The sequence below is a fragment of the Cinclus cinclus genome, chromosome 7 (genome assembly GCF_963662255.1).
Source record: "Cinclus cinclus chromosome 7, bCinCin1.1, whole genome shotgun sequence".
In the NCBI taxonomy this organism is placed as follows: domain Eukaryota; kingdom Metazoa; phylum Chordata; class Aves; order Passeriformes; family Cinclidae; genus Cinclus; species Cinclus cinclus.
Window position 1 is genome coordinate 33,143,108 of NC_085052.1, and position 24,361 is coordinate 33,167,468.

The 24,361-nt window shown below is 50.8% G+C and overlaps 2 protein-coding genes across 2 annotated transcripts; one reads left to right on the plus strand and one right to left on the minus strand.

The window, feature by feature from the left end:
* Positions 1-4,789: 4,789 nt before the first annotated feature.
* On the minus strand, positions 4,790-13,967 carry LOC134046297 (microsomal triglyceride transfer protein-like). The gene is made up of 18 exons (XM_062496634.1): positions 13,901-13,967; positions 12,648-12,829; positions 12,307-12,450; positions 11,723-11,830; positions 11,053-11,169; positions 10,097-10,236; positions 9,873-10,026; positions 9,527-9,684; positions 9,151-9,316; positions 8,642-8,749; positions 8,328-8,540; positions 8,025-8,242; positions 7,365-7,462; positions 6,555-6,676; positions 6,014-6,241; positions 5,588-5,712; positions 5,200-5,370; positions 4,790-4,937 (listed from the first exon to the last, which is right to left on the minus strand). Exons 1-18 carry the CDS (start codon positions 13,965-13,967, stop codon positions 4,790-4,792), a joined length of 2,667 nt encoding a protein of 888 aa, XP_062352618.1.
* Positions 13,968-15,283: 1,316 nt separating this feature from the next.
* LOC134046449 (C-type lectin domain family 2 member D-like) lies at positions 15,284-22,767 on the plus strand. The gene is made up of 6 exons (XM_062496914.1): positions 15,284-15,386; positions 17,188-17,283; positions 17,391-17,569; positions 17,751-17,851; positions 17,942-17,997; positions 22,697-22,767. Exons 1-6 carry the CDS (start codon positions 15,284-15,286, stop codon positions 22,765-22,767), a joined length of 606 nt encoding a protein of 201 aa, XP_062352898.1.
* The last annotated feature ends 1,594 nt before the right edge of the window (positions 22,768-24,361 follow it).

The window sequence follows — 24,361 nt, forward strand, 5'->3', positions numbered from 1 at the left end:
CTTTATAGCTAAAGGAATATTTGCAGTGGCTCCTCGCTGCACCTCGGGGCAGAGCTGTGGATTAGGGGTGACCCAGCTCCTTGCACCCACAGCCAGGGTCCCTGGGGGTGTTTGGGCATGGGGGCTGCATTGCAGGTGCTGATCCTGACCTCAAGCTGAGGGGTGGGGGGGAGATGGAAAGCAGGGTGTGATAACCTCTCCCCCACCAGCTGTGGGTGCTCTGGGGTGGGGATGCTGCAGGCCTGGCACCCGGCACCGCCTGTTTCATGGAATCCTGGAATGGTTTTGGTGGGAAGAAACTAAAGCTCATCCAGTTCCAGCCCTCCTGCCACGGGCAGGGACACCTTCCACTAGACCAGGTTGCTTCAAGCCCCATCCTGGCCTTGAACACTTCCAGAGATGGGCAATTTATTCCAGCTGAAGGCAGGCTGAGCTCGGGTGGCTTTGTCCTGTCTCTGGTCCTGTCTCCAGGAGAAGAGAATGACTCTGATCCCCTGCACCCTCCTAAGCCAGGTGGATGCATGGAGTTGTTCCTGTGCTGTAACCTTGTCCAGTGTTACCATGATGTATAAAGTTTTGTACATACGAGATTCAGAGCTTTTTAACTTTTAATATTTATTAATTCTGTTGGGTTCTTTTTTTTTTTTTTTTGAACTCTAACACAATGTAAAGAAAAAAAAAATCTACGAGAAAATCTCTTGCTGTTGATCTGTTTTGGGGATGTGTGTGTGGAGGGGGGAAATATGAGCGTGACCCATGCGTGGTTGTTGAAATGGCTTTACTTTGTGTTATTTCAACTCAGTCCTTCCTCTTTATCAGCCAGAATTTCACACTGGCAATCTCTCATACAAGGTTTGGTGCTGCCTCAGTTGTCCCAGCTTATGGATGTTCCACTCCATCCTCAAAGCAGCAGGTTCCCTCTCAAGGACCACTCCCTGCCTTGTTTCCTGCCCTTTGCACAGCAGGGCATGGCTGGGAGGGGACGCTGGCGTGGTCCCCAGTGCCACGTTTTATCAAGGACCATGGCAGCAGTGGCAAACTGGTGGCACTTGCGTGGCTTTGCCCTCAAGGTGTGTGGGAGCTGCTCTAAAGCCACGCTCACACCAAGTGGTGCTTCCTGTGGAAACCTCATGGGTGTTGTGGTGGTGATTGGTGCTGCTGTAAACCCTCAAAAAAGGTTTTATTTTTCTCTTCCCTGCTGTACACCCTTATAAATGTCTCCTGCAGACCTCTGGTTCTCAGAGTGGTGGTGAAACCTCTCTGTCTTTTGGCATGGAGTCGCTCAGTCCTTCCCCTTGTGTTTTTAATGGCTCCTCTTAAAAGGTGAAACCTAAACCCTACCGGGTCATTCCTTACAATCCAGCCACACTGGATTCCTCTGGATCTTTGCACTGCCTGCTTTTTCAAGTGCTTTGAAAAGTCTGCTTAGATTTTACCATGGAAAAACTCTTCCACCTGTCCATTGGATGTTCCCTTCCACATGGCATCACTGCAGCTCATCACACCTTCAAATTTTTAGGCTGCAGCAGCCACAATATTTGGGCAAGGAGGGATTTTTGGGTTTATAAGGGATAGGAGAGATTTCAAGGCTTGCAGCTGGTGTGGTTGTGGCTTTTCTTGATGGGATGACCATCAAGACCAGGTTGGATGGGTCTTGGTCTGGAGGAGGATACCCCCTACCCATGGCAGGGGGTGGAATGAGATGAGCTCTAAAGTCCCTTCTAACCCAACCCAGTCAGGGATTCCATGGTCCTTTGAGATGGGGCAGAGCAGGTGCTTGTCCCCATTGTCCCCATGGGAACTGGGATTATGGCTGTGTCTCCAAACACCTTCTTCACTGCTAATTTTCCTACGGTAAGTATTGCATCCCTTCAGTACTCGCACTCTTGGCCAGGGTGGAGGGGGTGGAACAGTTTTCTAGGAAAACTTTGGCTTTCTTTCCCATGGCTTTTGCCAAAGGGTTTTATCTCAGCCCTGGAGCTTTATTGGCTCCCAGGCTCCCTGCCTGACTCACCAGCCCTGGCCCTGAGCTTTCCTCCCCAGCTTTTCCTGCAGGGATCCACTCATGGCACAGCTGCTGTGGTTTGCCCACATTGCAGCTTCCCAGCTTTCTCCCTGCATTCCTGATTGCTGGGCAGGTTATAACAGCAACCCTGCCAGTAGCTGCTCCTCGGATGCTCCAGACCAATTCCAGAGCACTATGGCCCTCAGATAAGAGAGTGTGCATGTCCCAGGAAAGTCTTGCAGGGATCCTGGTGTGATGGGCATGTCCCAAGGCAGCTTCCAGCTCTGCAGTGAAGGTTTGGGATGTGCAGCTGCAGCTCTTTGTGAGATTTGCTGTTGCCACAGTTCAGTGCTGGGATTTTCACCGCTGCTTTGGTAAATTATAAACTGGTTGTTTCGTTTGTTTTTTTTTTTTTTTTTGTTTGTTTTCTTCGTGGAATCTGGGGGGTCTCTGGTGCCAGGCAGTCAGGAAACACAATTCTTTGTATTGCAGGCTGCCTAGGAAGGAGGGAGCAGTGGCTGATCAGAGCTGTGTCCCAGCACTTCAGAGCTGCCTCTACATTAAATTCCCAAGGACAGCTGATCCTTGCCATTCTTTCAGACACATTCCCTCACTCTGTGCACTCTTTCTCATGGTAGTTTTGTCTCAGCCAGCTGGAATAGACAGGCAGATAATTTTTTATTGCCCCATTTGGTGAGTACTGTCCATGTGCTCTCTTGAGGGCTGCATGGGATGTCCTGGCAATATATATAATATAATAGTGACCTGCAGGGGGAACAAAAACATGGGAAACTGTTTGTGCTGGGAAGCCTGGAGGCCAGGAGGGGACGGCACTGCCACCAAAACCCGGGTCAGAAGGGTGAGGGGCTGCCAAGGGTCAGCCTTGGTCCATGGCAGAAATCCTCGACCTTGTGTGCTGCTTGTGGGACATCCCTGGGGAGCCAGAGCACAGGGGTTTGATCCTGAGATCTCAGTCGGATCTGCAGCTGCTGGAAGTCACTGCTGATCTGCAGCTCCATGTGGAAAGCTGCTCCTGGGATCACTTGCAAGATTCCTGGGAGATGGATAGTGGGGGATCTTCACCAACAGTCACATCTGGTGTCACAGCTGGCACTCCAATCCTGCCTGACTGTCCCTTTCCCTTGCTGCTGGATGAAATGAGTCTTTGGGAGGATGAGGGAGCTGGGAAAGGAGCTCAGCCTGGACAAAAGGAGGCTCAGGGAGGACCTTGTGGCTCTGCACAACTCCCTGACAGGAGGGGACAGCTGGGGGGATTTGGGATCTGCTCCAGGGAACAGGGACAGGACAAGGGGAAACGGCCTCAAGCTGTGCCAGGGGAGATTGGAAATGGGGAAAAAAAATCTTTCACGGAGATGAAGTGCTTCACTCAAGCACTCTCAAGCACTGGAACAGGCTGCTCAGGGCAGTGGTGAAGTCCCCATCCCTGCAAGGATAAAATACATCCAGGTCCCTTTCTGCCCACTTGAACGAGGCGACTCCATTCCAGATGGGCACAATGCCACCTTTCCTAGGCACAGTGTCACCTTTCCTGGGGATCTGGGGCTGAAAGGTCCCTTCTGGGAGGGTTTGGAGCCATTGCCAAGGAAATTAATGACTTTGCTAAAAGGCCCATGTTACTTCATTTGTTTTGCTGCTTGAGCATCTAACCTGGACTGGGGAAGAGAATTCATTGGAAGGGCTTGGAAAACTTCAGGATTCAGTGGCTCAGCAGGACAGCAAAGCTTCCAGAAGCAATGCAAACTGGTAAAATCCCTATTCAGATGTCCTCAACCCTTCCAAAGGGCCTGGAAACACATTCCCAACTCCAATCCCAGCTACACAACCTGGTCCCCTCTGGCAGGACAAGTATCCTTTGGGGCTAGAAGTTCAGCTGATTTGGAGAAAATAGCAGCTGAATGGAAAATCTGCCTTTGTCAATCTCTAGAGGATAAGAAGGAAGAAAGGGAGCACCCTAAATACAGACCTAGAAAGCAGGTTCTTCCTGGAAGTGCCTCTCCTTTCTTCCCATCCATGTGTCCAGGAAAGGTAAGAGTCAAACAGAGACAATATAAAAATACACAGAATTTATTTCTGCACGTAACTGAAGTGCTTCTGATTGGTATCTCCAGATGGAAAACGAAGAAACTTTCCTCCACTGAACCAGGAGACTCAGTGCTAGCATTTCAAGCTCATAATTAAAATAAAATATATTCCATATCCCTCTTTGCTTTCCTAAAAAGGTTGTTTTGTAATACACACACACACAAAAAAAGGGCCAAAAGCACTTCCAAGGCACATTATTATCAGGAAGGAACAGAGAAATGCTGCTCATTCCTCACCAGTTTCCCTCTAGTACTGGAGGTGTTGGGTGGTGGTGGATGATAACCATTCAACCTCCCAACCAAGGAAGGTCATTTATTCCTTCCACTGAGGACTGTCAGCTGCCTGCAGATGTGTCCCCTCCTGGCAGCTTTGATAAATGGGGAGAGAACACAGCATTCCTTCCAGGAGGGTTTCTTGGGCTCTCAGAAACTCATTGACTTGCAAAATAAGGCTGTTTTCCACGGGGGAAAAGCTTGGCTTCCAGCAAGGCCCTTCCCCATGAAAGGGAGGAGCCCAGGAGGGGGAAATCTCAGCCTTTGGGGTGTGAGGGCAGGTTTGGAGGCAAGGGATGTGTCTGTTCTTCAGTAGTTCCTCCTGTGCTCCCTTCTGATGTCCTTACTGCAGTATTTTTTTCTAATTCAAAGGTGGTTGTGGGGGAGAATCCTAAAGTGCTCTGACTCCTTATTCTTTTTCTGCAGTCAGCAGGAGGTTGCAGACCTTAGAATTGGTTTGGTGCAAGGCAAATTCCCTCGCAGGCACGGAGCCACGCCGGCCCTTCCGAGCGGTGCTGCTCTGGCTCCCGGCAGACTGGGAAACTGTGAAGACTTCTCTGTGGGCCAAAGGGACAGCAGGATGGTCGGGAGGCTGTGGTGGATCTCATCCTTCTCCTCCCAGACCAGCCCAACCCCCATCTCCTGACAGTCTCATGGATGGTGTTTCCACCCACATCAGGAACCTGTGGTGCCCTTGCCTCATCCCTACCAATTCTGACCCAATAAGTGCAGCAATTAATTCTCTCCTCTTCCCAAGAAGTCCTCTACCTCAAGCCCACCTGGATGTTTGTACAGGACCTGGCTGTGCCCAGGGAGTACCTGTATGGGACCTGTTCCTCTCTCAGCTGCAGGCACATGAGCACGGGGCTGCTGGAAAACCTCAGCTTGGTGTCAAAGTGGATCGAGGTCTCCACCTCTGTCTGGCTCCTCAGGGTGGCTTGGAGGAAAGGGGAATCTAGTTCTGCCTGGAAATCCATGGCAAGACTTCCCCTGTGAGAGAGAAGTGTGTAGGGTTTAGTCTCAGAGCAGCGGCCTGCACTGGGCATTAAACAACTCCATAAATGCTTTAATTAGAGGTCTGGCCGTGGAAAATGTATGTGCAACCACCAGGAAAGGCTGGAGCCACCAGGAGAAGAGCAGGCAGCAGTGGAAATCCACCCTCACCCCCCAGGTATTCCTATTCCCAGAGCCAAGCTCCTTCCCTGACCTTGCACTGACGCTGGTTTTCAGCTCCTGCTCCCAAATGCTCACGTCCATGTCAGCTGAAATGTCCAGCCCCAGCCCACCCTGCAGTTTGACAGTCACTTGAAGGCCAGACTGCAGAGGAATGACCTGGAAGATGGAAAAGGGAGAACTTCTTGTGACCAGGCACTGCTCTTGGATGAGTGGCTGGCACTGGCAGGGCATTGTGGCTGCTGGGAATGTCTGTCCCAACACTACAGCTGGGCTGCCATGGGGCTCCCACAGCAGAGCCACGGTAAAGCCACTGTTTTACCAACCCCCAAGACACACCTGGCAGTGCCACCTTGCTCTTAGATCTCTGTCTGTGGTCAGTAACATCCACAGGTTCATTTCACTGGATTCACTGGGATGTGGTGTGGAGACAGGTCACTGCTTCCTCCCCATCCTGTACCTGGTGATGGTCCATCAGCAGGAGGTTCCCTTTGACCACACTGGTGGGCCCTCCACTGTTCAGCAGGACCTTGGCCATTAGGTCTGTGTATCCCTGGAAGAAGATGACTGGCCGCAGCTGGACATCAAAGAAGGTGGCTGACATCCCAGCCATGAGCTCTGGCTCCTCTTCCCCTTCCGAGAGGTTTTCTCCCATCATTGATTCCATCCCTTGTGCTTCAAAGGTGACCTGGAAGACAGAAGTGGAGGGACCCGTTGGAGCAGAACACTGATGATGGAGTGATTGGGATGAGGGATCTGAGCCATCCCTGAGCACCCTGAGGTATCAGTGTTGCACCCTTTGTTTTTTGGGGTAGCAGCGGGGCTCCCTTCTCCAGAGCAGGAGTTTCATGCTGGTGATTTGGGATTTGCCTGTTTCTCATACAGGACATGCAGAGTGCAGAGGTGACGCACACAAGGAAGCTCAGAGGGGACACAGGGACAGCAGTGGCACCGCTGGGTTGGTGTTGTCACCCCCCTCCAGCCCCCAGCCCCTCTCCCACCTGAGCTGCACGAAGCCGCTGACCGTGGCTGAGCAGGGAGAAGTCAGAAACACTCTTCCTCAGGAATCCACCCTCCAAAAACAGCAGGTCCAGCCCAAAAGTGGAAGCCAGGTCCTGGGTGACTGGAAGGCAGAGAGGTGCCCGTGAGCACCCCTGGGTGCCTGGTGGAAGGGGGGTGGTAACAGGATGAGGTCCCTTCCAACCCAAACCTGTGGTACCATTCTGCATCTCCTCCTTTTATTCTTGCAGTACTCAAATGATTTAGCATTGCAAGGTTGTTTTCTCCCTGACCATTCCACCTCCACTGACCCTCTGCAAGGCCAGTCTGAGCTAATTTGAAAAGGGACAGAAATGAGAGCTGAGGGATGAAGAATTCAGCAGATATTTAGTAAGTGCTATTTCTGCAGTCTCTGAAGTTTGATTCTTTATTTTAAATCTCAGTACAAGAATCCTCCTCTTTGAAGATTTTCTTAAAAACACTAAAGGAACTGAGGAATGGAGTGAAATATCTTGACTTGTCAGGGGAAGCACAGAAACTCCCACCAGCAATCTCCTATTGGTTTCATCTCCAGCTGAAGCTCCTCTTTCAAACCAGCAGGATTTGGGCAAAGTTTGTGTTAGAAAAGGGTATGTTTATATCTCAGGTGCTGGCAGCCAACTGGTGCTGAGGGACCTTTTCAGAACCCCCCCCCCCAAGATTTTGGGGCATTCTATAGACCTGAATCCTCCACTGGAAGCTGCCTTTTCCCACCAACTCCCTCCTCTAACCCTCTGAGGGGGCCATGGGGTCAGTGTCCTCTGCTCTGTCACCTGTCAGAGGTCCTGAGAAAGAAGAGGAGATGCCGACTTTAGAGAAGAAGTTGTAGTTATTTATCCGTGGGTCTCCCATGATGTCTTTCATTATCTTCCTGGAAAGTAGAGGGAAAGGACATGTCACCACTGGGAGGGAGGGGAGGGAAAAGGCCAGTGCTCACTACAGAGGAAAATATAATTTGCCAGAGTATTTCTCATGGTTGATGACTGCTCAGAGCAGTGTGAGTAAAAAATTGGACCATTAGACCTGGGCTACCCTGGAATTTCCCTTTCCTCTGGCTTATTAGGATAAACCAGGCAGATAATTTTGTGCTTAGCTCTGAAAAATGTGAGTGCTTGGTTTGTTCCGTGCAGACAGGAAGATTAATGCAAGGACAAATTGTGCACTGCCCTGGGAGCCAGGGCTCTGTTGAAACCACAAGCCTGGGTCCTGCTGCCATGGGGCAGGATGACAAGGAATGTCAGGTTTCTCCTGGCCGTGTGGCATCTACATCCTTTCTGTTACTCCAGGAATGTCCAGGCAGCCCCCATGAAGTGATGCTAGCACATTTTAAACACATATTGGTCCAAACCCCACAGCTGGATTGTAGAGGAGGAGAAGGTGAAAAAGGTGATGTAGAGAAGAGGGAAAAATGCACCCGTCCCCTGAATCCCCACTTTGCCAGGTGGTGGTGGTGGTCACGCAGGCTGTTCTGGACTTTCAGCAGCAGGAACGTGGCCATCTCGGTCTCCATCTCACTGGTGGCCAGCAGGATGTTGATGACATCCATGGGCAAGGGGTGGTTATCCAGGAGGATTTCTGCAGCGGCCAGGCGACAGGTTTTGTCATAGTTCTTCCTCTTCTGGTGGAAAATCCTCCTCATCACTCGCTTCACCTGAGGAGAAGGGGTAACTAAGAGTGCAAATGCACCCCAGCAGCTCGGCTTTGAGTGGGGAAGCCTTGGCAACCTCCTCTCCTACCTTGCTGGAGACGTGGGGAGCAGGGAATCGCTGCAGGGCAGTGGTGGCCGCGGCTGTGACAGCTGTGGGACCATCCTCAGCGTGGTCCAGGAGGGTGGGGATGATCTCAGGGAGCCTCGTGTTCCCCAGGGCCAGCAGGTAAATAAGCACCTCGGGCTCCTCCTTGGCACCTCTGAGCCCCCTGAGGATGGTTTCCACCCCACGCTCCACCACCTGCTCGGGATTTGCAGGAGGAGAGGGAGGTGAGGGACGGAAGATTTTCTGGGCTCTCCTGGAATTTGGGGGGATGTCCCAAAGGATTGCAGAGGACCCACCTGCAGCCCACAGAGCTTCTGCTGGCACAGCTTGCCCACCAGAGAGCCCACAGCAACTATCCCTGTCTCCCAGATCTCAGGTGCCAGATGCTTCCCATCCAGCTTGTCCTGAGCATTAGGAAAGGGGTAATAAGAAGCAAGAAAAAGGAAATGGGGGGGGGGGGAAATAGAAGGAGTATGCTTCACCTCTTATCTCTAAGTGTTTCCTAATCAAGTAAGGAAAAACTAGTTCTTACCTGCCTCGAAAGAGGCAGTGAATTATTTAATTGGATAAAATGCTGTGGCTCTAAATTAAGATTTTATTATTTCTAATGCACTGATACAAAGCATTCTCTGCTGAATTCTTTTCCTCTGAGGAGCATCTACTCCCATCCCATTAAATACACATAATGTTTTATCCCATGAGCAGGAAAATCAATTTCTACAGAAACGTTTTCCTTGTTCCATGGTATGTGGATCCATCCCAGATGCAAGACCCTTGGGGAAGGGAGAGAGATGTCCATACTCACTAAGACAAGGTGGAGAAGCTGTCCTGAAGGCCGGGGAGAGAAAGCTGCTGCATAGAGAAACTTCTCCAGGAGGGACCTGGGCTCCTTGCTGAAATCCAGGAAGTCTGAGAGAGCTGCCAAGGAAGCCACCGACTGTGTGGCCACTGCTGCCTCCACGAGGAAGGGGCTGGAGCAGGAAGAGGGAAGTCATCGGTGGCATGGCCCACAAAAACCATGCAGTGCTTGGACAGGACAGGCATTAGGAAAAGCCAGAGAACCCTGCCACTAGTCAGGATGGCTGCCTGGACCAGGGATGGCGCAGGGAGCAGCACCAACTGTCCCTGCTTGTCTTGTCCAGCGCTGGGAATTTTTGAAAGAGGGTTCCAGGGATTCTCACCGTGTCTCCTCGGGTGCTCTCCTCAGCAGCTGCAGGATGTCCCTCTTCTTGGCACTGCGCAGCATCTGGATGAACCTCTGGAACTGCCAAGTTGCTGCCACCTTTGAAGTGTCTGTTTGGACTCTCTGTCTGTCAAAAGCCTTCAGGAAGGCTCTCAGCTGCAAAGTTGAGGTTTGTTAGGTGGGATTCAGCCTCTTTTCCCATGTCATCATGGGATAACATTTACACCAAAGCAGCAGTAACCAGCCCCTCCAAAAGCACCACTGTGATTTAACACCACACCCTACAAGTGTCCAGCTTGAGGGAGAGCCCCCGGTGAGTTTTGGGGGTTGGTAGCATCACTGACCGATGGGCAGTGGGTGCAGACCCTCCTGAAGGGCAGGCTGGCCATGCCCAGGGGCTGGGGCTGTGCCTCTGTGCCAGCCAACACATCCTTAAGGCTTTGTCCAGACACCTCTGCTGGCCCAGGCTTTGCAGGAGACACCAGCTGGAGCTGCTGCCTGTGAAGGGAGAAACAGTCAATGGAAAGTTTTGTGATTTCCACCCTCCGTGGTTGGGATCATTGCTCACCTTGAACTGATTTTGATGCTGGAGCGGGATCTCAGGGCTGGAGCCACCTCGTGGCTTTCCTCTGCCACGACTGACTGGAGCAGGTTGTCTTTCACCACGTACTGGCTTCTGCTGGAGGGTTGCCACTCCACTCCAAATATCTTGGAAAAGGAAAAGCAAGGAGAAAAAAAATGCAGCCTTTTTTTCCCTTGCCCTCTGCCCAGGAAATTTCTCTCTTTACATTTCCATAAAAAGAACTTTCTAGTCCACAAAGTGACCTACTTCACTTGAAAAATGTAGGAGAGGAAAATCGATAAGAGCCTGCCTTCTTTCCAGAGAAGGTAACATCAGGTGAGGATCAGCAAGGGCATGCTCTCACCCATGGCTGATGCAGGTAGGCAGAGTGGTGACACCATAGGGACTTGCACAACAAGGTGGTGTTGAGACCCCTGCCAGGGCCTGCAGGGTCTCCATGGCAATGTCCATTTTTATACTGAATTCAGTAGAATTTGTATATTAAAAAAAATAAATTTTGGTTATGGCAGGTATAACTGCATAAAGACCCATGGGATTTCACCTGTTTATACCACAGCTGAACACAGGCTGCTGTTTTAAGCAAAACAGAGTCCTGTCAAACTAATCCCCAATCCAGTGAGTCTGAGAGCCAGGAAACATCCCTGCATCTCCACCTTCACAAGTGGGATCAGCTGACAGGTCAGAAGTTATAACAAGAGTGGGGATGGGGTGACCCAGAGCACCTTTACTGCTCCTACCCACCTCAACACCACAAGATCCTCCTGAGGGATGCTGGTGCATCCCACTTTGAGGATGGGTCTAAGAGTCCCATCCCAAGTCAGTGCAGAAGGTTGAAGCCAGCTGGGAATGGGAATCCAAACCCACTTGTGAAAAGATTTTAGGGATGACCCTGCTGTTCTCAACATGAGCTGAGCCCCCCATAGTGAGAGCAATGGACTTGCTTTGTTTATGGAGGTGAATCCAGACTTTGGCTTTGAGCAGCTGAGGAGATCTTTGGTCTTGGTGATGGAATGGTTTGACACAGTGTAGGTGACCTGGCAGCTTCCAGAGGCATCTTCCTGAAACACAAATGGGAGTGACCGTGGGTATTAAACCATGTGTGGGGAGGATTGACACAAAGTCCAGTCTAATGAAGAGAACATCTAAAATCTAGAAAGTGGGGCAAACCAGGGGGTGGTTGAATATCTTCTAGTCTATCTGGGCATATTTGCAAATTCAGGCTAACACCAACAGCAGCAACTCAGTGACTGCATTTGGGGTTTTTAGGTTATTTCATGTTGTTCACAGGTCATTCTAGCTGGCTGCTGGCAAAGCAAATCCTGCTTGGCAGGAATGCTTGTGGAGTTTTTTCCTCTGATGTCCCTACTGTCCAGGGAAAGGCTATGATTTCGTAAGGGTGCCTATTGCTGAAAGTTACGTTATTTTATTTTAAGACCTCCACCTTTCTGAGAGTTATCCTTGCTCACATCCTGGTTGGAGCAGCAGACCCGATGTTGTTTATCCTGAATTTTGCTCCCTCTGTTGATGCTCGTGGGCTGCCTGGGCTCCTGGGCCAGATCTCCTGGTGCATCCCTGGATTTTGGGCAGACGTGGCCCCAGCTCTGGACCTACCTCCACTGTGGTGCCGGCATGGGGCTGAAGCTGGAACAGACTGATGATGCCTCGTTTCAGGTTGGAGATCAGGATGTTTTCTGCTTCGTTCCCATAGAAAGCTTTGACCTGGGAGGGCAGGAGGTGGTGACTGGCTGAGGGGACGTCTCTGGGGTCTCTGCGGGCTCTCTGCTGCCTTCCCTGACAAAAGGGAACCTAAGAACCCCTTGTAGACACCTGAGGAATTCTCTCAAGGAGAACCTTATCCCTCAATAGCATGAGGTCTGTGGATGCAAGCCCACAAAATTTCCCTTTCCTTCCCACCCTGGAGTTCCATAGCCTAAAAGGAGAAGGTCAGAAAGCTTTTATCCCATGCTTAGGACTGAAGAGCATTAACATGGGATTCTGCAGCTCCATCTGAGTCCTTTTGGAGGATAGGACTCAATGTAGAGTCCTACACTGGCCACTCTGTCCAGTTCCTTCTGTTCTGAAATCAGAGGGGGAGCAGGAGCTCCTATGGGCTTCATAGCCGAGAAAATTTAGGATGAGGATGGGAGTGATCTGCAGAGGGCATGAACAAGCCCAGGAGCTTTAATCCAGCTGACCTTCCCACTGTTCCAGGAGATGAACACTGGCTGCTGGAGCTCTGCCTGTGCCTCTGGGCTCAGTGCAATCTCCACAGGGGAACCTCCAGCGCTGTTCTGGCTCCTCTCCTCTCCTGGGTGGCGTTGGGCCTTCACATCATGGATCTACGACAGCAGAAGATGGCAGAAAGCAGTGACCAAGTGCCTGCTCTAAAGCTGGTGTGCATTTTACCTGCAGGCGATGGATTTGGTCACAGAGATCATTTTTTCAGGTGGCGTGGGCTAGAAATGGGAGGGGTTGCACCTCCTGGGGCATTGCCAGCAGGAATACCTGGCTGTGATGGCTGTGCCACCCCACACACCTTCACCTGGAGCAGCTCATCCCCGCCTCGGTCCCTCCAGAGCCGGTGCAGATGGATCAATGTCTCAGCCTGCAGCCGGGCTCCCCGCGGGGACGGTGTGGATGTGTGGTGCAGCTGGACATCCAGTGTGTACCGATACCGATACAGGGTCCTGGGCTGGAAAGAAAGCAGCTGCAAATCCCCTGTGGAAAGATGGAAATGTTGAAGGTGCGTGGTCGTGGATAACCTCCACTTCCTGTACCTGGGAACCTCCATCCCAAAGGGCACCTGGATTTGCAGGGATGCTGATGACCTGTATCACTCCCACCTCCTGGGAGTGGAAGTCTAGCTGGCAGGAGGGTTTTCATAGGGAATTGTTTGTGCCTGTGGTTTGGATATTTGGGTGTTCTCCAGGCTGACAGCTGATTCCTGCTTGTGTTTCTAGCCCTGCCTGAAAAATGATGGCCGGAGCAGGGACTCTGTGTGGAGACTTCAGGATTTTTAGAAATGCCAAAGAAACACACCTTAATCCTGAAGGGAAGTTTACTGAGCATGCCCACAGACAGGAGGGATATTTCCAGTGCCTTTTCAGCACTGGGCATTAACTGGGGCACTATTGCCTTTTTTTGGGGAGAACAGAAGCTGAATTCTTCATATTGTGAGTTTTCCATCAGAACTTCTAACTCATAATTAAATCACTGTCTTTGTGCTAAGGCAAAATAAAGTTGATGGGACAGCTTTAGATCAAAATCTCTGCTTTAATCTTATTTCTCTAGACTTATTTGGAGTGCCTTCTCTTGCTCATATGCAATGGTGATTGAAAGAGGGAGGGTTGCCTTTGCCATGACAAAACCAGTCAAATCTATTTTCTGAAGTAACTTGAAATCCTCTTGCAAATTTGATGCACTTGCTGGGCTTCCGAAATGTTTTATAACTTTGCTGCTTTTAAAAACAAATGAATCAATAGAAATCCAGCTCAGTCCCTGGGGTTTTCCTCTGTGAGACAGACAGACAGAGTTTTTTACAGTTCTGCACTGTGAGCAGTTTAAAAAGCTCCAGCTCTCTGGTTTTCCTAGCCCACCCCAGGAAGGACTTCCACAATCCCCAAAACTTCCCAGCCTCAGGAGATGCTCGTGCTGTTTGCAGTTTGCCAGTCCCTGCTCCCTGCTTGGCTGGAGACCGGGAAGGTGAGTGTAGGGATGAGCATCTCACCTTTCTGGGCATCCAGACCCCGCCGAGTTCCTGGACCTAAATCAGCCCAAAGTCTCTCTTACCTTTTGCTGCTCTCAGGAGGGAAAAGCAAAGCAGGCAAAAACATCCCCAAAGCACCTGCGGCTTCATGGTGGGCTCTGAGAACTGGGCGGGAGACAGGGAAGGAAAGGGGTGGGAGAGAGGGACCGGACAAGAAAAGTGGGCAAGATCAGCAGTGTCAGGTGATGGGGCCCGACCTTCTCCCTATCCCCGCCTTACCCGAGAAAAGGCAAATAATTAAACCTTTGTGCCAACCCCCAGCAGCCACGGAAGGTTTGGAAATCAGCTGAGGTTTGCCAAAGGCTGGCGGGAGGGGAGGAAAGCTGGAAGAAAAGAGCTGCCAGAAGCATTATGGAGTGGAGAAATTGCCCATTTGTCCTGATATGGGAGGGGGACGCTCAGAAAGCTGCTCTGTCTTTTGGTGATCTCTCTCTCTTCCCATCATGGGATAGAAGATAGTTGTTTTCAAAAGAAAAGACCCAGAAGGGGGGAAACAGATTTTTCCATCCTTTTATTTAGAGACTGGGATTTGCTGCCCAGAGGCTCAAGTTACTTAAAGGGTCAGGCTGAAGGGCACAGGGAGCACTGCTACCCCCAGAAAGAAACAGGAGAGGGCTTAGGAAATCCATCTTGAAATCCATCTTGAAATCCCTTGGCCCACTAACCATACCGTTGGAGGGTTTTTTTTTTTTTTTTTTTTTTTAATGCATGAACTTTCTGATTGCTGAGTTTAATTGTTTTCCAAAGACACCAAAGTGGTGGTGATGCAGCTCAGGGTCCTGGGATGGCTTTTTCCTAAAACAAATGGGGAAGTGGAAGAAGGGAGCACTTCACAAGTCACTCTGGAAGTGATCTGCATATTACAGTGGGATCAAAACCCCAGGACTTTGGTGTTTTGGCATTTTCAAGGGCACATCTCCCACCTCTGCATCACCACTGGGCTTTTGGGACACTGCTGTGATCAGAAAACCAGAGCAGATCCAGCTGAGAGCAACTTGGAGAAACTAAAGTTACAGGTTTCCCATAAGTGATGACTTCACTTGGTCTTCTGGCTGTCTTTATGGACAAATACCCCATATTTATCTTGAAAAATATTCTTCTCTTTAGTATTTTCACTTGGCTTTTATAACAGCATAGAATGGTTTGAGTTGGAAGGGACCTTTGAGATTGAAAATTCTTTCAATCTCCTGTCATGCATGGAGGAGCTGCGGCTGCTCCACCCCTAGAAGAGTCCAAGACCAGGCTGGGTGGGGCTTGGAGCACCCTGGGATAGTGGAAGATGTCCCTGTCCAGGGCAGGGGGGTTGGAACTGGATGATTTTTAAGGTTTCTTCCAACACAAACCATTTTATGGCTCTGGGGAATTTGTGTTCTGCAGTGCAATGTGAGAGCAAAGCACACCAGAAGATGAAAGTCCTGCTGAACACAGAAAGTTTTAGTTCTTCATCCAGAGTGAAGAAAAAGGAAATATTTCAGAGTGAAGTGGTTGTGGAGGGTCTAAGCCCTGAAGGTAAGGTCCCAGAATGTTTTCTGGCTGCAGCTCAAAGCAATACCCAGAGAGGAAAGGCAAACAGAAATAGCCTGTGAAAAAAACTGTTGATAAGAGGCCTCAGTGGGGCACTGAACTTTGGCAGATTGGTTATTTAGGCTTGGCTGCCATGACTTTCCAGGACTAAGATGTGGAAAACTGGGAGAAAAACTGCTTTTTCTTTCTCCAAACCTGATTCTTCCTTCTGCCACTGAGAGAATATGTGAAAAAGAATAAAGAATAAGAAACCAGAGGGAGTTATAAAACTTTGTGAAGCATTCTTCTCAAATCCATCTTGGGTTGCCATGCTCTTGGAAATGTGCCTTATGGAACTTTGGACACCTATGGACAGAGGTATAGTCCTAAAATCAGTGCTGCTGGAATCCTGGGTGCTCCTCCAGCCCCTTGTGTATCACCCAAGGGAAACATGGTCTCCCATTTCTATCCAGTGAAGGGACCTGGCTGCTGGATCACCATGGGGCATTCCAGCTGCAGTGCCTGGTCTGAAACCCACAGGCAGAGCAGGGCAGGGGCGGTCATTGTGACCAGGTCACCATGCCCAGGCCAGAGAGGCACATAGGGACCTTGCCACGGAGCTGTGACATCAAGGTGGACTTTGGCCAAGGGTGGCCAGGCTGCAATTTCCTGGATGGAAACAGGATGAAAGCAACAGGGCCTGTTGCATCAAAGCCTGCAAACCTCAATTTTCTTCTTTGCTAAATGACCTTCAGCTCCAAAAGTACCCCCTGCCCCTGCCAGTATCTTTTCCTGCTTTGTCACCTCCCTTTTTGTCATTGTTGCCAACAAGTTCCACCAATCCTTGGATCTAAGAAAAACTGCAGGGGAATGAGCAGTTCCCACATCATTGTACTGGTGGCACTCAAAATTCTCCAAAATCCCCCAACAGAGAGATTTCCTGGGGCAGTGCTGGTCCAGAGGCCCCAGGTGTGTCCTGAGGAGCACCTGAGGGCCCTAATGAACTTCAATGACCCTAATGAGCCTCACCTGTGCTCTCCACCCACGCCCACGGGCTCGGGAGCTTGTTGAAGCTCAGCCTTGAGTTTGGGTGGACTTTTTCAGGTTCTGTTACAGGCTTGGTTTGTGTTCTGTTTCTGCTGGGTCTGGATGGACCTGAGGCTTCCCAGTGCCCTTGGTGCCCTGGACAGCGTTGATGGAGATTTTTGTGAGGACTCAGCCTCACATCCTTTTAGAGAGTCCCTCTTGCAGAGGGCTGCACTGCCAGTACTGGGCCACCCCAGATCCTCTCCCCACGCTGTGTGCCATTGGGGATCATCCAAGGAGCTGTTCCTATTCCAAAACATCTCCCTCTTCTTCCTGCTTCCCCTTGGCACATGGCTCTGAGGTGGGCAGGATGTGTTCTGTGACTCCTCACTCTGCAATAGTTTTTGTTGAGGAGGTATTTTGAGCACTTGAGGTCTGCCCTTAGAACTCATCATATAAATGTTGTGAGAGAAGGGGAGCAATGCTGTATGGATATCCTGGTTTTCCTACAAGACAAATACCTTAGAAGATGATTTCTATTCCTGCAAAGCAGCCACTCACCTGCCTTGTGAGCAAGGAAAGTATGACTGATGCCAAATACTTGTGTTTACTGGTTAAAAACCAGATAACTTTAAGAAAAAAAATATCAATTCTGTTTAGTTAATTTTGGGGTTCAAAATCCTGGGAGCTATATAAAAATCGATTTAGTGGTTTAGTTTTGGACCAGACATATATGTATGTGTTTGTGGTCCTGGCAGCCAGCAGCTCTTTCCTGCTCCAGGCCAGCGCTCCAGCCGCCATCCCGTGCTCACCTTGGTGCTGCTCCTGCTCCTGTTCCTGCTGCTGGCCGTGGTGGCGGCCTTGGCTGTGCGGTCAGGTAAGGGAGGGGCAGCAGCCTGGGCCCAGCCCCTCGGGGCAGAGCGGGGTCCCTGCTCCCTGCAGAGGGGAGGGCGATCCTCACACCTTCTCCTCTTCCCCCTGCAGCTCGACAGGTTCCAGCTCTGCCTGCGGCTCCGACGTTGGTTCTGGGCTGTCCCTCTGGCTGGGTTGGACACAATGGAGTCTGCTACTACTTCTCAAGGGACAGCAGGACCTGGGAGCAGAGCCAAGAGCAGTGCTCCGAGCTCGGGGCCTCCCTGGCCATTGTCCAGGATGAGGCAATGGTGAGTGAGGGGCTGCGGGCGCTGTGGGGTGTCTGAGGGCAGCCCGGGGGTGCTCCTGGGCCGGGCTCGGTGCTCGTGGGGCCGGGGCTGCGGCCCTGTCCCGGAGCCTTGCAGGGAAGGAGCCCCGGGGCCGTGTCCCCCCGAGGGGCCGGGGCAGCTCCCACTGCTCTCTCCTTGGCAGCATTGGCTCTTGCGCCTCCGCGGGAACGTCGATTACTGGCTCGGGCTGCGCAGACGGGGCGAGCGCCTGCGGTGGGGGGACGGCAGCAGCTTCAGCTCCTCGTGAGTGCCGGGGAGCCGGGCAGGGCATGGGGGGACAGGGGCACAACGTGTTCCCCTGGGAACCAGCGCTCTCCCTGCTCCTCCTTGCAGGGTTCCTGTCCTTGGCAGTGCAGAGTGCGTGTGCCTGGCTGAGGAGAAATTCAGGAGTGAGAGCTGCTCAAACCGTCGGCCCTATCTCTGCAGCAAGGCCCAAGCTCCCCTGTAACAGGGGCTGGAGAAAGGACCTTCTCCACACTGGGCAGTCCCAGCTTCAGCTCTTAGCCCAGCCCAGGGCTGTCCTTCCTCAGCTGCTCCCTGTGCCTTGCACTTGCTCTCAGGGTCACCTCAGTGCCTGTTCATCCCCACTGCCAGTGCTGGGCTGGCTGTTCAAAGGAAAACCCTCTGCAATCCATCCTGCCAGCCATGCTAGCTGGAGTGAGGGGATTGCTCTCATTGTACAACAAGCTCTCATGGGAAATCCAGATCACCCTGGGCTCTTGGAAACCATCTTCAAATGGCTTGAAGATGTTTCTTTTGGAGTGGCTGTGGAAGAGGAAGAAGAATAGATGAGACATGCTGAGGAAGAATCTGAGTTTTGGCATTGTTGGGGGTTAGTTCTCTCCCTTTTCACTCTGTGGAATTTTCCCCATTGTCATGCTAAGATACCTGTTGACTAGGCCCTGGTGAGAAGGTGGGGGGGCGGGGGGGGGGGGGGGGGAGGAGAGAGACAGAGGAGGTAAGCCCTGTGAGATTCAAACAGCCAGAAGAGGAAGCGGAAGGCTGGGTCTCGGCCCATTTTCCCCCGCGGAGTTCGGACGAGAAGGACGATCGCCGCCTGTGTCCCATCCCTGCCATCCCAGCGTCTGGAAACCACTATCGGACCCTGCCCGGCTGCCTTCTCGCTGTGAACTACCACCATCCAGCACTCTACTGAGAATCGGGACCCACACCGTGAGCGGAGAGCTCTCTCTCCATCTCTCTCTCCCCCTGGGACAGCTCTGCCATCACCCCCAGCCCTCCTGCAGCTCTGTGGGACCCGCCCGCCCCCAGCACCGGGAACTGCAGCTCAGGGAAAAGGTGCCTGCAGCCAGAAAAACACTGGGACTGAGTTACTGTTCTGTTTGTGGGTAATTTCATAGCTGTTGTTGTTCTTGTTTGTCGTGTTAGATATACTAGTAAAGAACTGTTATTCCTACCCCCATATCTTTGCCTGAGAGCTCTCTTAATTCCAAAATGATAATAATCGGAAGAATCACATTTTTTTCAGTCCAAAGGGAAGCTTCTGCTTTCCTTAGCAAACACCTGTCCTTCAAACCAGGACAGGCATCAGGCACCTGACTGTGAAGAATGGTCTCTCTGTCTGTCTATCTGTCTGTCTGTCTGTTTCAAAGGATCTGACTGTCCTGCTGTGGGAGGCTGGAGCAAGACAAGGATTTGTCTTCCTGGTAGAGAAGCAGTGACTTGTCTGTAACTCCCATCCCTCTGTGTTGGAGTGTGTGAAACAGAGGCCTCTCTGAATTCTTCAGAGAGACATCAGAATGCAGGGGTTGAATGGATTGATTTGGATGGATTAAAGTATATTACACCACTCATATGTGAAATAAAGATATAAGGTTAAGTTTTAACTAAGAAACTTTAAGTAAGTAAGACTAATTTTGAAATGCCTTAAGGAGGAAAAGTCTTAGAATTTAGTGTGAATGACAAGTTTTGTTGAGAGCTCAAAAACAAGTCTCAAAGACAAGTCTCGGTGAGAAGTCAAAAAACAACTTTAGACAGAATAAATATATAATAAGCATATTGCTTACATTTTTCAGATAGAACGGATAGCTAATATGTGCACATTATTTGTAAAACTTTGTATGAAAAACTGATATTCTAATGGGTTTCCCAGAAATGTTTCAGATTGGTGTTTTTAGCTCTCTGTGTAATTTGTAAATAGGAATCCGTGCTGTGGGGGCAGATTTCCCTTCTCTCTTTCTCGCTCTCTCTCTCTGCTCTTTCTCCTCACTGCCATCATCACTGCCCAGAAGAAGACAGGGGCTGTGGCTACAACTTTGGCCCTCTCGGGGCCATGCACTGCAGAACTGCTTCTGCTTCTAATTGGGACTTTGCTTCTATTTGGGACTCCACGCTGAAAGCTCTTAGCAGGGACTTGAACACTTGGGGCTCTTTGCCTTTTGAGGCTGCAGTGCCTTTAGAAGAAACAACTTTATAGCAACTAACAACTGCTGAGCTCTTTTGAAGATTTAAACCCACAAAAATCCCAACACCTCGAGCCTTTCCTGATGTGCTCTGTTGCCTCCCCAGGGTGAGGAGCAGAGGGACAGAGCTGTTTTGCTGGCACTGGGCACCTGCTGTATTTCTAGTTTAATTTTTCCTAGTGAAGAACTCTTATTCCTATTCCCATATCTTTGCCTGAGAGCCCCTTAATTTCAAAATTAAAATAATTTGGAGGGAGGGGTTTGCATTTTCCATTTCAAGGGAGGCTCCTGCCTTTCTTGCAGGCACCTGTCTTTCAAACCAAGCCAGCTGCTTTGAAGTAACACACGAGGCATCTCTGCTTTTAATTTTGAGAGCATTTCTAGTGAAGCAAGCCCGATGGAATTAATTAGGGAAGACAAGTGTGCTTTGGTTCCCTTTCAACAGATTTCTACTGAAGTCTATTCAGAAGTAAACTGGTTAATTTTCCTTTACTGTCTGTGTTTAAACTGGGTCAGTCCCCATTCATACCCTGCAATATTCAGGGCATACACTGAAAGAAACCTGCCTTGGCCATTTTTTCAGGGGTATCAATTGATTGGAATCCCTATTTTCTTGTTTAAATAGAAGAGGGAGCACCCTGTATGCTGCAATTTTATCAGTTTGCAATGAGAGCAAACCCTCCACTTTCATCATCTTTAAATTGACGGGGAATCTCTGTTGTGCCTTATTTCTTAGGGTTTAAGTTGGTAGAAACGCCCACTAATTCCATCATCTGAGGGATTTCCACTGAAGAGCAAAAAAAGGACAGGGGACAAAAAAGACAGCAGGGGAAAAAAAAGAACAGAAAAAAAAAGAAGGGAAAAAAGGGCCAAAAAAAGTGCAGAGGGAAAATAGGGAAAGGAAAAAGGGGGCAATAAATGGGGAAAAGGCAAAGAAAAAAGACAGGGAAGAGTGAAGAAAGGGAGATGGCATAATGTGAAAAGGTGGGATTTAAGAAGCAGGAAAGCACTAGAAAGGTGAGGACAAAAGGGTGTGAAACATAAGCAGAAAAAGAATAGGAAATATGAGTGGAAAAGAACAGGAGTCCCAAAGTCATCCACATACTCCTCAGACCCCCCCACCCAAATCCCACAGATCACCCTCACATAACCCCCCAAGAGAGCCCCACAAATCCCACAGACACCTGGGCCTGGATTCTTACAGTAACCCACGGGAACAGCTTCTTGAAAGGGGCTGGAAACAAGGGGCAGGTGTAGGAATGTGTGCCCGCTGTGCTTCCAGCCTAGGAATCAGCCTGTCTGGGCCATGCCATGGCAAAGTGTGTCCTGAACAGCTGCCAGGTTTCTGGGCTCCAGCTGTAGCTCAGGAGCAAAGGGATGAGTCCAGGCACGAGAACATCCCATGGGCTGTTCCTCCTGTCAAGTGTGGATCTCTGTTGGGAATGGAGCCTCTCCTTCAGCAGGCCAACGCTCCCAGATGGGAATTCCCAAGGCTACGAGGCTGGGAAGGGAAGAGCAAAGCTGTTGTGAAGGTAAAGCTCCGTTCACTCAGAGAAATCACCTGGGTCACTGGAACACTGGTCCAGGTAGGAAGCAGAAAAGGAGAGATTTCCAGAAAAGTCTCTGTAGTTTGGTGGGGAAAAGCAGTACTGACACCCAATGGCTGCAGGGATGGTAATCTACATTAGTTCTACATTTCCCTTTTTCTAATTGGTGAGGGTTATTAACCTCACCTGCAGTTATAAGGCCAAAGAGTTCCACTTTTGGAATATATTCTAGTTTAATCTAGCTGTCCTCCATGCTGCATACTCACAGCAGCCATATCTAACTATCATATGATGTGAGAATTTGCTTCTGTCCCTCTCCCAAACCTCATCCTTCATGGTTTTTCAGCCTCTTTTTGATATGCTAGTAAATCTTCTGTGTCCCTCTGCAATATTTTCCATGGATAAAACCACTGAAGAACAGTACCTAAAGCTGAGCACGGGGACCAGTGGGAAAGGATGTTATATCAGCATTTTCTGTCCCTGTGCCAATACTGCTCTACCTGGGCGGGAGCTGGGAAATCTGTATTTCTGCTCCTGTGATCTTTCTCATGTTAGTCACAGCTGATTCCAACCCCAGTTATCCCACTGTAATGGTGATTCTGGACATCTCTGAGTATAACCAGAGGCCTTGAAAATACCACTGGTGGTTATTAAGAAAGGAAAAGCCAGGTCACACCATTTCCAGCTTGGGCACCCAGCTGTCCCCTCGGTGCAGCTCTTTCAGTGACAGCGGTCAGTGGCCATTCCCGGGGCGGTTCTTTTATTATTTGTACTCATACTGTTCTCTCTATTTTATTCCCTTCACCCTTCGCAGCCTTTGCCGTGCCTCTCTTTTAACCAGCACTGCCACCCCACGGTGTCTCGTTGCAGCTCTTGCAGTCGTGGGGCAGCGGCCACTGCTGCTGCAGCACTTTTAGAACATTTTACACCAGTCCCTCTCTATTCTATTCCCGTCACTCCTGCCAGCCTTTCCCGCTGCTCTTTCAGCACCTCCACCGTCCTGACGCTGCTTTGCTGCAGATCTTTTTGGTGACACTTGGGCAGCGGCCACTGCTGGTGCAGTATTTTTAGAGTATTTTATACCACTGTCTGAGCTTTATTCCCTTCCCATTTCCCAGCCTTTGCCGTGACTCTCTTTAACCAGCACCGCCGCTCCGACGGTGGCTCGGCCCTGCTCTTTCAGTGTTAGCGGGCAGAGGAGAGCCGGCAGCGCAGCTTTTTGTTCTATTTATTTTATGCTCTGGATGTCACCGCAGCAGCTCCCCAGCTGTCCCTCGGTGCAGCTCTTTCAGTGCCAAGGGCACGTCTCGACAGGCGGGCTGCAGCCAGGGCAGGGGCAGGGCAAGACCCAGCGCAGCGCTGGCGGGGCGGGCGTGCGGCGGTGCTCGGAGTCTGCCGGCCTTGGCAGCTCGGGCAATTCACATTTACAATCCCGGCTGTGGGCCGTAGCCAGCGCCTGCTCTTTCTCCCCTCTTGTCCTGCATGGATTTGACAGTTTGCCGTTTCCTCCCACAGAGCTGGAAAGCAAAATGCCCTCCTGCCCCTTGCCCATCCCCGCCGCTTCCCACCGCTCCAGCCTTGTCCCTCTTTCTCTCCCCTTCACCTTGCACCACTTTCTCCTCGTCCTCTCCCTGCCAGCTCACAGCAAAGACATTTCACCCACTGGCACCGGCTGCCTCCTCTCACTCCGGGCACCTGCCCGGGAAGCCGGACCAGCCGTGGCACTGGGAAATGATGGAGTCAATTCTCACAGGGATGCTTGGGGTGGGCTGGGCCTGGCACCCAGAGCAAAACTGCTCTGTCCCTCTCCTCCTCACCCTGGGCAGGCAACAGAGCACGTGGGGAAAGGCTCCAGGGTCTCAATAAAGGCAGCGAGAGATCTCTCATCCATCATGGGCAGAACAGGCCAGAACAGGGGAAATCAATTGAGTTTATTATCAAGCAAATAGAAAAAGGGAATGAGAAATATGCCAAAGCCTAAAAATGCACTTTCCCCACACTCTTGTCTCATTTCTTAGCTTCCCTTTATCTCCTATTCCCTCCCTTCCTCCTCCCCTCACAGTGGCACACAGGAATGGAGGTTACAGTCATATCACATCACTGCTTCTCCCTCAGGGAGACAAATCCATGTCCTGCTCCAGCCTGGCTTTCCACCCACAGTACAGCAGTGAGATCCTTCACAAGAGACAGACAGATAAACAAGCAACAGAGAGACAGTTCTTCACACTCAGGTGCCTGATGCCAAAAGTAGGATTCCTCCTCAGCCGGTATCTCTCAGCTGTTCTTCTTCCTCTTCCAAGGCCACTCCAAAAGAAGCATCTTCAAGCCATTTGGAGATGGTTTCCAAGAGCCCTGGGTGATCTGGATTTCCCATGAGAGCTTGTTGTGCAATGAGAGCAATCCCCTCACTCCAGCTAGCATGGCTGGCAGGATGGATTGCAGAGGGTTTTCCTTTGAACAGCCAGCCCAGCACTGGCAGTGGGGATGAACAGGCACTGAGGTGACCCTGAGAGCAAGTGCAAGGCACAGGGAGCAGCTGAGGAAGGACAGCCCTGGGCTGGGCTAAGAGCTGAAGCTGGGACTGCCCAGTGTGGAGAAGGTCCTTTCTCCAGCCCCTGTTACAGGGGAGCTTGGGCCTTGCTGCAGAGATAGGGCTGAGGATTTGAGCAGCTCTCACTCCTGAATTTCTCCTCAGCCAGGCACACGCACTCTGCACTGCCAAGGACAGGAACCCTGCAAGGAGGAGCAGAGAGAGCGCTGGTTCCCAGGGGAACACGTTGTGC

Bases quoted from the DNA above. Each gene is read 5' to 3' on its own strand.
- LOC134046297 (XM_062496634.1), bottom strand. From the start codon at position 13,967: ATGAAGCCGCAGGTGCTTTGGGGATGTTTTTGCCTGCTTTGCTTTTCC. The intron at 12,830-13,900 runs GTAAGAGAGACT...ATCTTTCCACAG, and splicing joins CCTCCTGAGAGCAGCAAAAG to GGGATTTGCAGCTGCTTTCT. The intron at 6,677-7,364 runs GTGACAGAGCAG...TCTGCCTTCCAG, and splicing joins TTTCTCAGGACCTCTGACAG to TCACCCAGGACCTGGCTTCC.
- LOC134046449 (XM_062496914.1), top strand. From the start codon at position 15,284: ATGAAAGTCCTGCTGAACACAGAAAGTTTTAGTTCTTCATCCAGAGTG. The intron at 15,387-17,187 runs GTAAGGTCCCAG...TTCCTGCTCCAG, and splicing joins GGAGGGTCTAAGCCCTGAAG to GCCAGCGCTCCAGCCGCCAT. The intron at 17,284-17,390 runs GTAAGGGAGGGG...TTCCCCCTGCAG, and splicing joins GGCCTTGGCTGTGCGGTCAG to CTCGACAGGTTCCAGCTCTG.